Here is a 15170-nt window from a genome sequence, read left to right as displayed (position 1 = left end):
GTTCATATCAGTCCTCCACACCTCTGAGGTTTGAGTTGAATTGGTGACACTGGTGGAGTTTCATAAGGATACGAACAGGATCAGTTTTCATCATGTTTATTATTTGGATAGTATCACACCTCACATATTTCAGTAGAACTACTTTGTCAGGTGTTTGCTCTCCGGTTGACCAGCTGGATGATTACTCGCTGGCATGTTCAGTCGCTTGTTCTGCATACAAGGAAAGGTTGACACTGGTGATACTGTTTAGAAGTTGTTCATTTGTTGTGAATACAATTGCCTCAGTTCAATCCACAGCCATTTTGCTACAATAAAACTTAGTTTTGATTTCTCGTGCTTGGTTATATAACCGCATGCCACAGAGAAGAGTGATACATTTGTCAATATCTGTGAACCCCCCCACTTCCTGAAGACGGGCCGGATGTCTAGCTATCTATCCTTCCATTATCTGAAACACTTTATCCTCATAAGGGTCTTCGAGCAGCAGGCAGGGTACACCCTGAACTGGTTGCCAGCCAGTGTATGTGGCAAGTATTTCAGGAAAAGAAGTAGAACGTTACACATATTTGAAGTGAAAATGACTTTATTTGCTATCAACCTGCTGTGAGTCGACCGCCACACAAAATGGGCACACTTGGAACTGCGCCACAACTTCGAAATCCCCCTCCAGGTGGCCTTCAATCGCAGCTCAGTGTGTGTCTTTGTGAGGTGGGCCCTCGAACCAAATAAAAAGACACCTTACCCCGGGTGTCCTCCATGTCGCCATGTGTGTGTGGATTGTAGAGGTCCCTGTGCTTTAGCAGTGCCATATTGTCTCTAATCACACTCATCTGTGAAACAGCATTAACAGGAATGAAGAGGAGACAGAAGGAGTCGATCATAGGTAGAAAGGAGCTGTCGTGTCAGACTTGCTGTCCTCCTCTCAGTGCTGGATGCGCCTGATGGACTGGATCTGGGGAGTTTGGCAGTGGGAGCCCCAGGTTTTGCAATGCTGGTACTCCCCACTGTGTCTCTCGGACTCCATGATGTACTGCTGGCCCCTGTAGCCAGGGAACTGGTAGCACACAAAGCTGCGGGAGCCAACAAATCTTTCGTCAAACAAGTCAAACTTTGACATCTGGATGGATCAAATTGAATTTGATCATCACAGAAAAGTCTTCCGACACCGTAGACCAGGCATGTCCGGCTCCGGTCCTCGCGGGCCTCTGTCCTGCCTGTTTTCCATGGCGCCCTGCTGAAACACACCTGATTCATATGATCAGCTCATCAGCAAGCTCTGAAGAAGCATGAGAACGATCCTCATCATTTGAATCAGGTGTATTGCAGCAAGGACAGATGGAAAACGGGCAGGAGAGCGGCCCTTGAGGATCGACTGTGGACACCCCTGCCCTAGACAGACAGATCCATCTACAGATGGATGGCTGGATGGATGAATGGATGGACGGAGGGATAGATAGCTAGATAACGTTTCTATGTTGATCTATCTGTGCCAATGACCTAAGGTGACTAGAGAATAGCTTTGTGTTAAACTACACAAGTCCGGATTTTACACTGAGCAAATACATTATTGAGTAAATTGAAACAGGGTCATCGTTTCATTGTACATGTATTTATATTTTTTGTAACATTTGTATCCGGTGGTCTGCTGTGAGATCTTTCTCATTGAAAAAAACCTAGGCTCAATAAAGGTTGGGCAGCACTGATCTAATTTAACTTGCCAAGACAGCTCTAAAGTGTAAGGCCTATCTTTATGATGGGTCGGCAGAAAGAAAGTCACATGTTTGGAACTTGCTTGCCATGTAAAAGGCCAAATGATTCAAGTAGGGCAGCCGTGTTCTCCGCGGGGAGGCTCACCTTCTCAACTTCAACTTTAGATTGGGAAAGAAAGCTCTCTGGGAAGGTTTGTTGGGGTCTGTGGAATTTCACCAGGTGCATAGACTTACGCGCCACACTGCACCTGCATGGAGCCCACTTCAGGCGTCAGCCAGCCCATGGCCTGCAGAGAGGGGTAGTCATCACAGACCTCTACGCTGAGGCCCATGAAATTCTCCTTCTCAAAGATGATCATGCGGCTGCTCTGGTGAGACTGGAAGAAGGTAGCTGATCTTGGATTAAGAGGAACTGCAGCGGCGTAAATTCTGAGGCTATCGTGTACTTACAGCGCAGTGGATGGGGCGTAGAGACATGAGACGTTCGACGTGGTAAGAGAGGGAGCCGCTGTAGGAGTCCCAGTGGGGGTATTCACCTCTCTCAAGGATCAACTGCTGGCCTTGGAAGTCATGGTGCTCAAAACCGACCCAGCTTCACAAACAGATAAAGGACACGTGACGTGACGTGACTGTTCTTTCAGTGAAAGATGTGGTAGAACCTAATGTACAGGGCAGCCATTGGCACTTGCATTTACAACCTTCCATGATCCTAATGTGCTTTTTTGGTTTTTTTTTGTGAACATGAGAGGAAGCTGAAAGAGCTGGACAGAACCCACTCTGGCACACAACGAATAGGCAAACTACCCTGATCATAACCTGAAGGTAACTATTCTTTAATCATAAAATTGTACGACTACAGTATCTTGGTTTGCCAGGTCAGACACTGGCAGAACACTGCAAACGGAATCATGTTTTCTAATCGTTTTATTTTTGATCATTGCTATTAATTACTGAACCTTCTTGCGGTGCGAACCACTGTCAGGTACTGGTTTACTTTAGTGCACAATGTACAAAGTTCCATGAAAATTCTCCTCATGACGGAATTCACGAACATTTAAAGGTGCAAATCCTAACAGGGATGATTTCTGTCGAGGTGCCAAAATGGCCAAAAGACTTACGCGCCACTCTCTACCCTGATGGAGCGGATGTTGTCCAGACCACACTCCTGGATATTAACACACTCTGAGGTGAACTCCAGGCACTTGCCCTGGAAATGCTCCTGCTCGTACACAGTCACCTGTCAAGGCAACACGAGGTAAATGTCAATGCCAACTGTAAAAAAAAAAGTCTCTGGTGTTACCTTGAAGACCGGCGCCATGCCCGTTCCTGAGTTGGACAAGGGTTGCATCAGTGGGGACCTGGTCGTTCTGAACATCTTTACGCCTCATGCATGGTGAAGACAAAAACATGGACTTTTGAGAGAATGACTTAGTTATAATACTGTGAGCAAAAACATCAATATATTTTGTAGTTCGTCCTTTATTCCGTGCATACTATTCTCTAAACACACTGTGCTTGTAGTTGGAGCAGAGACAGGACCTTACCTACTTTATTTTGGGGAAGAGCTCTGGAGTAGAACGCACCTACCGCCTGCCTCGCGCAGAGTTTTGGGAGGACCTGGCGCTTCAATTTTATATATGGGCAGTCAGGTCATGCATGGTGGGTGAGGGATGGTGTATGGGCGGGGCTCTCCTGCAGCTGCACGTTCCCGCAAGGCCTCGCCCACTCTTGCACGTTTCGCAGCCCGCAGAGAGGCGCGCCCCCAGGACACCGGGGGCCGGCTGTGACCAGGTCAGCACATATCATAGTGAAGAGACAATGACAGTCCGGTATGTTCGGACCCCGCTCAGCAGTCCAGCACAAAGGATGACTGATAAAGGCGGAGAGTGAGCGGATTAACAGGGGACCACAAGGTCACCACTAAGAGCCCGGAGGCTATTCACGACCATAGGATGGAAATGTGTACAATTTACAAAACATTCAACTTGGTATCTTATCAGATTGATTAATCCCTGTTGAATGCAGTGGCTTTATGTCGAGCGGTGTAACCTGTTTAATGTAAATATTACACAGCTACTACATCATTAGAAAGCTTATTATGTTTAATATTTTATCAATACGATGTGTCCCAAAACTGCTTTCAAGTCTTATCATTCGCATTTTCAAACCTTTAGCCAGGTGTGTCCAGTGTATTGGTCCTATTGGTTACTGGATATTTCCCACCCCGCTGCAGTGGCTCCGCCCATATTCTCTCCGTACCCCTTTGATGATGTGGTCTTTTCTTTTGTGTCACGTCTCTGACCTCAGCATGTTCGTTTCTCTCGCCTTAATCCCTCTCCTGTTGGCGCCAGGGTATATGAGGGAGGGGTGCACCCGGGCCGCACACATTCTTTGAGTGAGGCTCAGCGTAAGCATCAGGTAAGGGGCACGCGTGCACAGCGCCCACACCCTGTGGTGTGGTATGTGGACAGATTACGGTGATTTTGAGAGGCTGGATAATGTAACTCTGTCCCTTCTTTTCGGACCCAGCAATCATGTCTAGTGACAAATCCAAATCCTCGTCCCAGACTGATGGGAAGGCCGCGCAGAGCAAGAAGTCAGAGATCAGTCTGACTTCCTACAAGGTGAGGACCTCTCTCACATTAACTTCTCCAACGGAAAGTGAAAAATGTGATTTTGTGTTGCTTCTTCTAGATGTTGGTGTTTGACCAGGAGAACTTCCAGGGCCGCATGATCGAGATCAGCAGTGAGGTGTTGAACATCTGCGACCTGGGCATGGAACGTGTGCGCTCCCTCCGTGTCGAAAGCGGCCCGTAAGTGCCCCCCCCCCCCACCCCGACTTCTCTGTCAACTTCTGTGTTTGCGGTGGCGGCCTACATAATGCCATTTGATTGGCAGCTTCGTGGGCTTTGAGCAGATAAACCTCTGTGGTGAGATGTACGTCTTGGAGAAGGGCGAGTATCCTCGCTGGGATTCCTGGAGCAACTGTCAGAAGAATGACTACCTACTGTCCTTCAGGCCTGTTGGAATGGTAAGCAAAAATAATCAAATAAAAAAATTCGCTTACTTTTTGGGTTCCCCTTGTCAGCGAGCCACCATTGCTGAGCTTCTCTGGGTCTTTCACAACAGGACCCCGATAAACACAAGATCTGCCTGCACGAGTTGGGAGAGTTCAAGGGCCGCAAGATGGAGATTATGGATGATGACGTCCCCAGTCTGTTCTCTTATGGTTTCACTGACAGAGTTGGCAGCATCATCGTCAGCTGCGGAACGTGAGTGTAGCTCACAGTGGAATCTTGGAAGTCAGTTACCGGCCGTCGCGTTTCCATTGTTCACTTCTGTTTTTTTTTTTCTTCCTCAGCCTTGTGGGATATCAGTTCCCTGGCTACCGTGGTAGCCAGTACCTGCTGGAGAAGGGCGAATACAAGCACTTTAACGAGTACGGCGCCCGCACCCCTCAGCTGCAGTCCGTGCGCCGTATCCGCGACATGCAGTGGCACCAACAAGGCTGCTACACCTTGGCCAGCAAGTGAGGCTCGGGGAAGGAGAGAAAGAGAAAGACCGGAAGTGAGGGAGAGGGGCGTAAGAAGAGGGGAAGGGGAAGAGATGTCTGAGGCCTTACCTGACCACCTTTAACGGCCAAAAGGGGGAAGTGTGAGAGTCTTCTAGACCTGGATCTCATCTCGTGGAACAGACCTCCATTCCTCACTGTCCATTTTTCTCTTTCTCCCCTCTGGGCTGATATTGGTTTCTCCCCTATCTTTCTTTTTTTTTTTTTTATTTGTTGTCCCTATCTTCATTTCCTACAAAGCTCTGATCTGAAGAAGGAACAAGACACATTGCCCTTTTACACAAGATTTGTGGTTCAAGGGAATCTGAGTCTTTAGCACTTCCTGCTCTGGCCCCTGTGCATTGCACACACACATACTCTGCTGTACAGAATCCTGGCCGAGTTTTCAATAAAAGCAATGTTGTTTCAGAAATGTTGTTAGGTGACTTACTTGAAAACCACATCAGGTTCACAAGACTTTATATGCCCAATGTTGAGAAACAGTATAAAGTCAGGAACCACTGTAGTTCTATGTGACCACAGTTGGATCATCTGTTATTGAAACAAATATTTGCCCAATATGCGTTTTATGTTGGTCTATCATCAGTAAAAAGACAATAAAATGTTGAAGATCACAGTAACTCCATCTATATGCATTTGTATTTTTTATTTATTATTATTTTTTTTCAACAAATCATGACAGACTTTTCTTACTAAAAATGTGTTTATTACAGTTTTACAAACATAATATTACACTCAAACATTTGATGGATAAAAAAAAAACCCACCAGAGTTCGCAATGTCATCTTGACTGTTGACATATGCTACTGTACTGTATATGAACATAACTATTAGGACACATGGCCATTACACACCATGAGAAGTGAAAATAAACAATAGAACGTTTATTTGATTTTTTTTTTATGCATAATATGAGATGATGTACTGTATTTGATCACAATATCTGTTCTGTTTTATCCCAGATTCAAGTTCTTTCACACTAAACTCATCCAAGCATATCTTTGGGAACATTGTTATGATCGTTTTTTTTTTTTTAAGTAAAACGTGTCCCAGCACTTTTGCGTGTCTTTTTGTCATACAATTTCTGTCACATTTAATCTTGATTATTATTATTATATTTGTTTTTATACATATAAAAATGGAAAACCATACAGTAGCTACAGAAAATTGAAGATGTGGTGTGATCCCTGGTTTGTCTGTTTAATGCCATTGCTCATGTGGTACACATCACCGGGACATCATTCTCACAAACTCTGAAAGAAGCAAATGAGGGGAAATCAATGGGTCGGGTTTTTGCGACGCAGTCGACTCAAAAGGCAAATAGGACTTAGCGCTCACCCTCAAAGTCCACCAAACCATCTCCATTGAGGTCCACGTCTCTGAGAATCTCATTGATCTCTCTGTTGGTCACTTGTTCTCCCATCAGTTTCTTCATGGCCTCACGTAGCTCCGTTAAACTGATCTGACCGTCACCATTGGAGTCAAACTGGGACCAAAGAGAGAATGACACATGGCATTACATACTGCAGGGAAATTTCAGCAATTGAAAAAAAAAGTTCCATGCATTTACTTTGTGGAGATATAATAGAGACATTTAGGGTCAGCGGCAACAAGTCCAAATCAAACACTGACAACGAACCACCTTATAAAAACAACCCTGGCCCAGTATTGCAGCTACATTAAATATAGAAAATCCAATTTAGGGTGATATCTTCTTTCTACCCACAATCTTGCTGCTGTCGACTGTAAACAAATAAAGGATATCTTATCTTATCACTTTCAATCTGTTTGTCCAGGCAGCTTGCCGTTGCTCAGCCATTGATGCTCGTTTTGAAAAGTTCCAGTTTCTCCAAAATACCCACACTTGTTCCTTGCTAAAGCTGCTAAATCAAATGCCTGTCGGTATGAAAACCACTTTGTGTGAAGGTTACATGTGTACAAAGAGTTCAAGTTTTGCACTATACTATCTGGGAAAAATGTTGCTTATGCTACTGTGTTAGCATTTAATTAGCGCTGTGTTGACATCGTGTGCCTCTCCGGGCGTTGCGGCACATCGAGTTGCTTTGCTCCCGATTCATCCAACAATTTGGTAACAAAGTAGTCTGCACTCAGCGCAAAAAAATCTGCACAAAATAATACAGTATTCATGCCTTTGCAATGGTCTAGTTCAGCGTGTTTGTGAATTTGGTAGAAGTGCTACCCCACTGGGCGTTGCTGCCCTCCCCCCCACCCCTCAGCTAATATTGTTACAAAAACTAGACTAGAATGAAGGTAAAACTGCGTTTAAATCTGTGCACAGGTAGTGTAACGGGATTTTTGTATATTTTATGGAGGCGCTGGTAGATGGATTCGTCGCTCCACGGATCTGTTTGTGTGTGTGTGGTGGACGTCATCAGTTTTCATTCATAATATGAAAACAGCATGGGTCAGTCCCAGTTATAATTAAATTAATTGAGTGGATTATAGTCATTATCATCTTTCAAAGTATTTTAAAAGCATTAACTTAACCGCGCATCACAACTGTGTGGGGGATGCCACACATTATTGTAGGTCATTGCCAAAATTGAACCACCATGTGTGAGCAGGATAGCAGAAATTCCAGACCTCTTTGAATGCATCGCGTAGTTCTTTCACTCCAATCATGTCTGCAGTCTCTGCCAACATTTTGGGTCCCATCAGCTCCACAAAATCCTCAAAGTCCACTTTGCCTCCACCCGTTGGACAGACACATTTGAGACTTTAAGAATGAGTAAAAAAGAAAAAAAAAGTATTCTGCTGAATCTGTGTTTGTGGTCCACTCACAAATCTGCTGACTCAATTCAATGAGCTCCATCTCGGTGGGCATGTATCCCATGGTCCTCATGCACTCCCCCAGGTCTTTGTGGCTAATGTAGCCATCCTTATTCTTATCGAACTCCACAAAAGCTTCACGAAGCTCTGGAGACACACACGTGATAAAAGCGGAAGTCGGGAATGTTATTCTGTTTGATGGAGAAGAAAAAATGTCGTAAAAGAAAAAAAACTCACCGTCCAGCTCTTCTGGTCTCAGCTCTCGGTCCTGTTGGAAGCAATGATGATCAATTGCGTTTGGTTTAAATGTTTGACTGGCTCTCACTCATTCAACAATTTCATGAGCAGGTTTATATGAAAAACATTTAAGACATTTACGTTTTTTATGCGGTGAGGGCAAGGAAACATGAAACAATGACGAGTGACTCTGACCATGAATGGAGTGCCTACATTGGTCTTTATTTTGAATCGGATTTACACTCACCAGCATCTACGTCATGAAAGAATGGAATTAACATCTGCCTTCATGAAGATAAAGCTCCATTTTTAAAAGCAAGATAAGCGCGATATGCACATTTAGTTGAAGGTGGACTTGGATAGTTCTGCACTAAATAAGAGAGCTCATTATTATTACGATTGAGTTTATTATTTTAGATAAGACATATACAGCCGCATCTCAATAAATGAGAATGTCTTGGAAAACTTGATTCATTTCAATAGTTTAGGTTCAAGAAAATGCAAAACATATATAGATTCGCGACACACAAAGAAAACTATTTCATAACTTTAGTTGCTATACTTTGGATGTGAATAGTTTACAGCTTAGGAAAACACAAAATTCACCACCCCAAGAAGTAGTACTGTCTATCCTAAGTCTGTAAACCCAGTCCATCTCCGAAACAGTGCAACAGTGAAACAGTGCATGTAAATGTAGATATGGATTAAATTGTACCCACTGATGATGATGACATAAATTACATGCAGAGCTAACCAGATTACTTTTGCAATGATACCAGGCAACGCACATAGAGATGAGGAGATTTTGTGTGGATATAGACATTAGTTCTTACATTACATACATACATTACATCTTATTATCTTATTAGCGGCCCTTCAGATGCGTTCCACCACAAACTGAGGTATTGCGGCCCGATGCTATATTGAGAACTACGAGGAGACATTAACACACCGATCCCGGTGATCTCTTTTTAACTTCTGGACTGAAACCCTTTTGTTATGCTAAATTCAACACGCAGGAAGTTTTTTCACACATTGCATAAAACTTTTCCAACCCAAATGTAATTTCAACACTCATTGCTGAAAATGACTGAATAAAAACATGAATAATGAGTATTAATTTGATGGACTGAATTGTGTTTAAAGAATGCAATGTTTGTAAACACAACTATAAAATAGGAGGCAAAAAGAATTAAAAAGAACAATTACGTTGCACAAGACTAGTGTTATGCAAATCGCAAAAATCTGCAAGTAAATGGCATCTGCCAAAAAGGTTTACAATTGTCTAAAGATGCCACAGTTAATTTTAACATGAATATGTTCTCTTTCATAGCTTCCTCGTACTGCGTGTCATGTGACTACTTTTTCTGGTCATTGACTAGGGAGATAAAAATATGATTATTATTGTGATTATTATTATGCTTATGATGATGATGATGATTATTATTATTATTACTTTTTAACTGTTTTTTAACTGTTAACAGCATCAGCCGAGATTGAAAATAAACTTACACCGCAAGCTCCCTCGTACTGCGTGTCCTGTGACTGCTTTTTCCGGTCATTGACCAGAGAGAACAAAACTGTGGCTCTCTCTAACGCTAGTTCAACTATACAAAGAGGAGCAGGGGAGAGGAAGAACCATGGCTAGTACTTATAAATAACCCTGAAATTACAGACATTCAAAAGCTCTAAGCTAATTTAGATCAGCAGGAAGGGAACTTTTCAGCTACCCTATTGAGAACAGAGATGAAAATTGCATAATGGGCAAGACCCAGGCTATTTCCCAAATAAGTGCTTCAAAAACAATATCCTCAAGTCACAGTCAACACGGCAATGATGGCAATGCACTTGTAAAGACGCCATCCCGAAATGCATTTAAGTGGGGCCTGGAAAAAAAGCCAAGCACAGTCTGCTCTGAAAAATGTATTTATTATATGACTCTAATATCATCATCTTGTGCGTGAGAATGATGGTTTGTTTAAATGTGCCCTGTGATTGGCATGCGACCGGTCCAGCGTGAAAACCACCTCCTGCCCGAAGTTAGCCGAAATAGGCCCCATCTCACCCGCGAACCAAATGAGCATGATCACGATAGAAAAATGGATGGATGGATGTTGTTGTAATGGAAGATCAACTGAGAAGTGGGTCAGTAGTTTTTCACCACAACACATGAGTGCCACACAATTCAAAGTCAGCCATCTGTCCATGGAGCCGAACAATCGACCCCGAAGCGGTGGTGCGGTAGATTTCGGCTGTGATGGAGGGATGAAGATGAGCGAGGGGGTCACCGGGGGTGCATTCACAGCTTATTACGTACAAGTGTCAGCAAAAAGCCTCGCTTGAGAAAGACGCAGGCAGGGCCCGCGATGCTGTGCAGCATGTTGCTGTTCTTCACCAACGTCCCAAAAGGCTCTTTGAACTGCTCCTCTTTCACTTCCTCATCTTCCTCTTCATCCTCTTCTTGCCGTTGCGCACCTCTGAGGCCCCTCACTTCATGCCCCAGGGACCTGTCTGACACCCCCTTTCGAGGCAGACCACGTTGTTAGCCTCGTCTTCAGTCAGCCGTGTTTGTTGACACTCGAAGCATAGTGACATCTTTCATGGAAGTGAACATGTCATTTCTATTTGAAAGAAGTGACTTGCCTTGAACTTTTTCAGCTCATACCTACCTACAGTAAGGACACAGCGTTCACTAATGAAGATATTTTTACCCCAATGTAAAACAGATACCAGATGTGGAGATATGGAATACTGTTATAAGCTCGTGTTCTACCGATCATACCGTCAAATCATCGAGTAATCGAATAAAATTGATTTGGCAGTATTGAACACAACAGCGTGCGTGTCAGGTTCAGGTGTTATTTTTGTCCACTTGGGGTCGCCATCCTCACATTTTACTGTAGTATCCGTGTCTTTGAGTGGTTATGGCTTTAAAACATTCTTTTATTCCTCCATCTATGAAGATAATGAATGCAACTATGTAGGTTAGTGTGCACTGCACTGAATTAATTACTTTCTCGGGACTGTGTCTTTCAGGGATTGCGGTGTATGTCGCCCTGAGGTGTGCATGATGCTGACGATTGTAAACTGCAGAACATAAAATAAGAAGATGAGGCCAGTCCTGATAAGTGATGTGGGCATCAGCGACACACATACTATATGTTATCTTGTGTGTAATGATCCCCAACGTTGAACATTCCATCTTTGACGGACTCTTTCATCCTCTTTGCTGCCATTTCCACACGTTACGAAAAATTATTCATGCGAAACTTTGAGGCAGAGATTAACTTAGACCTTTTGTGAAATAAAATTACTGGTATTCAAGTTATTAGGTAAATTGCTGCAGCTTTAGTCTTAACAACATGCCTGTGACATACCTTCGACAAAATATCCTATGGAATAACCACTAAAGGGCACACTGTGTTTTAGATGTTTCTTCCGTAAATGAGCTACTGCGCACTAGCATCCATGTACTGCAGAGCCAATGCAGATTACGGCTTTCATGACCATGACACCCGGAGGCGTAGCTAGATCACTTGTTCTCAAACAGCTCAGAGGCTGAAGAGAAAAGCGGCAGTTAATTTGTGTTTTCCCTTGTGGAGGCTGCACTTCAACACCTGGCCGCCAAATTACACTTGTCAGTCAGGCCTCTGTTTTCATGCCCAGCACAAGTCTAGTGCTCACGGGTGAAGTTTTCTTTCTTTTGGTGTGTTCAGAGATGAGAGCAGTTACAAAAGGGTATTTGTGCCATTGTTGGCGTGAACACAGTCGACTAGCTTCCCGGCCATTGGAAGCAGCTGCTCTCATTCTCTTTAAAATCCGAAGCTCAAAATCTGCTCAGAGTGTGCCTGCAGTCTACCAAAGATTTAGGTGCGGCAGGGGCCTGCAAAACAAAACTGTATTCGGTCTGCCGGACTGCCCAGCAAGGTGCAAATTCCCAAATGCTGCAAACTCGGCTTTCACTGGCATGAAAATCAAGATGCTACAGTTTTGATGTCAGAGTGCACCTGCGCTGTCTACGAAAATAAAGCCCTTAATGTGTGTGGCTGTAACACGCAGCAGGCCTATTGCCATACAAAAATACTCCCTGTCCCCACGTGGACAACATTAAAGAAAGTGATGCTTATCAGAAAATAATGTCAATGCGGGTAACTAATGCCAGGACATGCATCACTGCTTTGCTTTTCGCTTTGATGCTTCAGCGTAACCGAGATCGTCGCTTGAAAATAGCAAACTGGCTGTGAGGGCCGTATCACGTCAATTTACCCAACTGTTGCAATACAATCCAGCAAAATTCTCAACAGCTTCGATTGGTTGTCGTCAAATTGAGACAATGTCACACTTGATCTGACCCAACGATTTGTATACTATATGTACTTAGTAGTCTGTTTTCCACAATATGTCTCCTTTTATATATATGAACACAAACTGAAAAGCCTCTTGCTAAAAATAGCGTGCCAACTCGCCAATCAATCGTACTCCTGTCAATGACCCAATTGAAACCATCATGCCATTTGGGTCCCATGCCCTCACTTTCATGAGATGTCTACTCTTCATGCATCTGACACTCTCTTGCATCATCTTGAGTCTAAATTCCAGTCAAAAGTTGCACCATGTTTAGAATTCAGATTAAAAAAAAAATCAGATTAAAAAATGATTGTTTGTCAAGGTCAATTTTGTGAGAGAGAAAAAAGGCGTTTTAATTATATATATATTCATTCAAATTTACTAAAAACCTGTAGTAATAAAAAATAGAAATATAGAATAATAAAATGATTTATATTAAAAGAACATATTATTTAAATAGCTGATTGCTAATAATGTACAAATTCACATAAATCGGATTGGGGATGGTAAACATACAACCGCTGGACCATAAAATAAATGTTAAAATCCTCTTACTTTTTCCTCAAAAATGCTCAGAATACATATTTTGTTGTTGAGTCGTTTGTTATACAAAATGAACCTGAAATAAAGACTCAAACGGGCCCTGACAAGAAAACGCTTCTCTGGGTTAGATGCCTAACAGGCTCAGCCTGCATGCTCAAATCAATTTGATTTAAAAGGGAAAATTACGACTGAAAATCAGGAACTATGGCATGCTGTTAACTGTCAATGTTTGCCAATTATAATACTTCGGTTCTTACCTTCCTCATTTTCTCTTTCATGGATGATTTGGTGCAGTTGCCCATCACCCAACCTCCCAACCTATTTGTTCCCTCTTCTTCTCTCAAACACTTTTTTCTCAAGTGCTTCTTCACTTTATTCCTTCTGGTCTCCTCACTAGCTGCCCGTCTCCAAAGTCCAGCTACTCCAGTTGTGGAGAAAAACTTCAGAGGTTTCCCCGTACTGCGACGTGAGGCCACACAGTGATGAGGAGCACCTCTAATCTATGCCGGTATTCACAAAGCCGACTGACTCCGCCCACCTTTGGCTTTCCCAAAGTGTCGTCGCCACACATCAACCAAAGTGTCAACTGAACATTTCACATGGGCATGTCTATTTCTCTTTTTCACACTGATGAAGCGCCGTAATCTCTCTTGTATCAGCACCCAAATGACTTCATCTGCGGCAAGACCACTTTTAGGAGGAGTTAAGAGGGCAAAAACAGAAGGGGATTAATCGTTGCCGTATCAGATTAAAGGAGTGGATGTGATGATGAAATGGAGAGCTGAAAGGGTACAGAGCAAGATAAAAAAAAAAAAAAAAAACGCAAGAACTGTGCGTCTGTTTGCTATTTTATTGCAATAACTGAAATGCAATGTGATTGTAATGTAAGCGACGACCGGTGTAGCGGGTTGGTTCACTAAAATAAAACAACTAGCAATTTGCATCTCGTCCTAAATCAGCAAACATTTGTGGTGTCTCTGATGAGGTTTTGTATGAACATTACGGATGATGAATGTATGTGAGAAGGAGGATGAAAATGAGAACAGTGTGGTTGAAACCGGCCACGGGAATAGAAGAAAACTACTTTCTTCAACTGCAAAAAAAGTAACGTCAATAACTACAATAGTGTCCAGAATTTCTGTTTTGGACTGCTGATGTAAGCTAGAGAGCGCCAGAGACAAAAGGTGCCATCACATGGTCACAAAGATGGGACGCTTTCATTTAGCTATCCAGTCCCATCTCCATTAAATGAATAACCAAAATATATGTTGTTAATAATTATCCATCCATCCAATCTTTATACCGCTAAAATGAATTAAAAGGGTATTGTGAATGATTTCATTAATGATATCAATTAAATCCATGAATAACTCAAACATGATGATGTGTGGATGTGTGGCCAGCATTGACGGAAACTAGTCTGGTGTGATCAGTGGGGCTGCATCGCAGGGCAGACACATCAATACATAGATGAAATGGCTGTATCATTACAGTACACCCCTACTAACTAGCGGTGGTAGATGATATTTCATTAGCTATAAATGTTTACTTTATCTGGAACATGCAGTTGAGTAAGATAAGATAAGATAAGATAAGATAAGATAAGATAACCTTTATTTGTCCCACACTGGGGAAATTTGCAGTCTACAGCAGCAAAATTTGGGGGAGGGGACAAAGTGTTTCATTGCACAAAATAAATGTTTCAGAAACTGAACTGTACTGCACAAAAAAAAAAAAAATCCCAGTGCACCAAACACACACCAAATGAACTGGTCCGGTCAAAGAGTGCTTCCAGGTTGTATACACTGCCGGCGTCCATTTTATACAATACAATACAATACATGCTGATTTATATAGCGCTTTCACAACAGCGACAGCTGTAACAAAGCGCTTAACAAAACAGTTAACATAAAGTAAAATAATAAACACAACACATAACATAAAACACGGACAGTCGTGCAGTCCTAACCACT

The 15170-nt window shown here is 42.8% G+C and overlaps 3 protein-coding genes and 1 long non-coding RNA gene across 6 annotated transcripts in view; 2 read left to right on the top strand and 2 right to left on the bottom strand.

Moving 5' to 3' along the window:
- Positions 1-241: 241 nt before the first annotated feature.
- Positions 242-3531, bottom strand: cryba1l1 (crystallin, beta A1, like 1). Of its 2 annotated transcripts, none has more exons than XM_019884298.1 (6): positions 3254-3531; positions 3010-3092; positions 2828-2946; positions 2160-2301; positions 1944-2086; positions 242-1070 (listed from the first exon to the last, which is right to left on the bottom strand). In XM_019884298.1, the coding sequence occupies exons 2-6, from the start codon at positions 3082-3084 to the stop codon at positions 923-925; spliced, it is 627 nt and encodes a 208-aa protein (XP_019739857.1). In that variant the 5' UTR covers positions 3085-3092; positions 3254-3531; the 3' UTR covers positions 242-922. The 2 variants fall into 2 exon arrangements, with proteins under 2 accessions (XP_019739857.1, XP_019739858.1); XM_019884299.1 differs by having other exon boundaries at positions 3010-3084.
- A 419-nt stretch (positions 3532-3950) lies between these two features.
- On the top strand, positions 3951-5692 carry crybb1l1 (crystallin, beta B1, like 1). The gene is made up of 7 exons (XM_019884297.1): positions 3951-4127; positions 4239-4333; positions 4404-4522; positions 4608-4740; positions 4839-4981; positions 5071-5238; positions 5521-5692. Exons 2-7 carry the CDS (start codon positions 4244-4246, stop codon positions 5594-5596), a joined length of 729 nt encoding a protein of 242 aa, XP_019739856.1. The 5' UTR covers positions 3951-4127; positions 4239-4243; the 3' UTR covers positions 5597-5692.
- A 628-nt stretch (positions 5693-6320) lies between these two features.
- cabp2b (calcium binding protein 2b) overlaps positions 6321-15170 on the bottom strand; it is a 15648-nt gene continuing 6798 nt past the window's right edge. Inside the window, exons 1-6 of one of the 2 annotated variants that reach the window (XM_019884296.1) lie at positions 13455-13819; positions 8308-8338; positions 8083-8217; positions 7885-7994; positions 6619-6766; positions 6321-6533 (exon numbers count right to left, since the gene is read on the bottom strand). In XM_019884296.1, the coding sequence (XP_019739855.1) occupies positions 6508-6533; positions 6619-6766; positions 7885-7994; positions 8083-8217; positions 8308-8338; positions 13455-13499 (495 nt within the window). In that variant the 5' untranslated portion in view covers positions 13500-13819 and the 3' untranslated portion in view covers positions 6321-6507. Of the gene's footprint in view, positions 6534-6618; positions 6767-7884; positions 7995-8082; positions 8218-8307; positions 8339-13454; positions 13820-15170 lie in introns of those variants that run through there. The other variant, XM_019884295.1, reaches the window with a different exon arrangement.
- Positions 11895-15170, top strand: part of LOC109524419 (uncharacterized) — a 19751-nt gene continuing 16475 nt past the window's right edge. The window contains exon 1 of the long non-coding RNA XR_002169956.1: positions 11895-11948. This is a non-coding gene — a long non-coding RNA (uncharacterized LOC109524419). The remainder of the gene's footprint in view (positions 11949-15170) is intronic.

This window comes from Hippocampus comes, unplaced genomic scaffold (assembly GCF_001891065.2).
Source record: "Hippocampus comes isolate QL1 unplaced genomic scaffold, H_comes_QL1_v1.1 scaffold156, whole genome shotgun sequence".
Taxonomy (NCBI): Eukaryota; Metazoa; Chordata; class Actinopteri; order Syngnathiformes; family Syngnathidae; genus Hippocampus; species Hippocampus comes.
This window is presented reverse-complemented; position numbering and strand designations above follow the sequence as displayed.

Coding starts and splice junctions, on each gene's coding strand:
- crybb1l1 (XM_019884297.1), top strand. CDS start 4,244: ATGTCTAGTGACAAATCCAAATCCTCGTCCCAGACTGATGGGAAGGCC. Junction 4,523..4,607: donor CTCCGTGTCGAAAGCGGCCC/GTAAGTGCCCCC, acceptor TTTGATTGGCAG/CTTCGTGGGCTTTGAGCAGA. Junction 4,982..5,070: donor ATCATCGTCAGCTGCGGAAC/GTGAGTGTAGCT, acceptor TTTCTTCCTCAG/CCTTGTGGGATATCAGTTCC.
- cryba1l1 (XM_019884298.1), bottom strand. CDS start 3,084: ATGTTCAGAACGACCAGGTCCCCACTGATGCAACCCTTGTCCAACTCA. Junction 2,302..2,827: donor ATCAGGGTAGAGAGTGGCGC/GTAAGTCTTTTG, acceptor CTGTTTGTGAAG/CTGGGTCGGTTTTGAGCACC. Junction 1,071..1,943: donor ATGCAGGTGCAGTGTGGCGC/GTAAGTCTATGC, acceptor TGGCTCCCGCAG/CTTTGTGTGCTACCAGTTCC.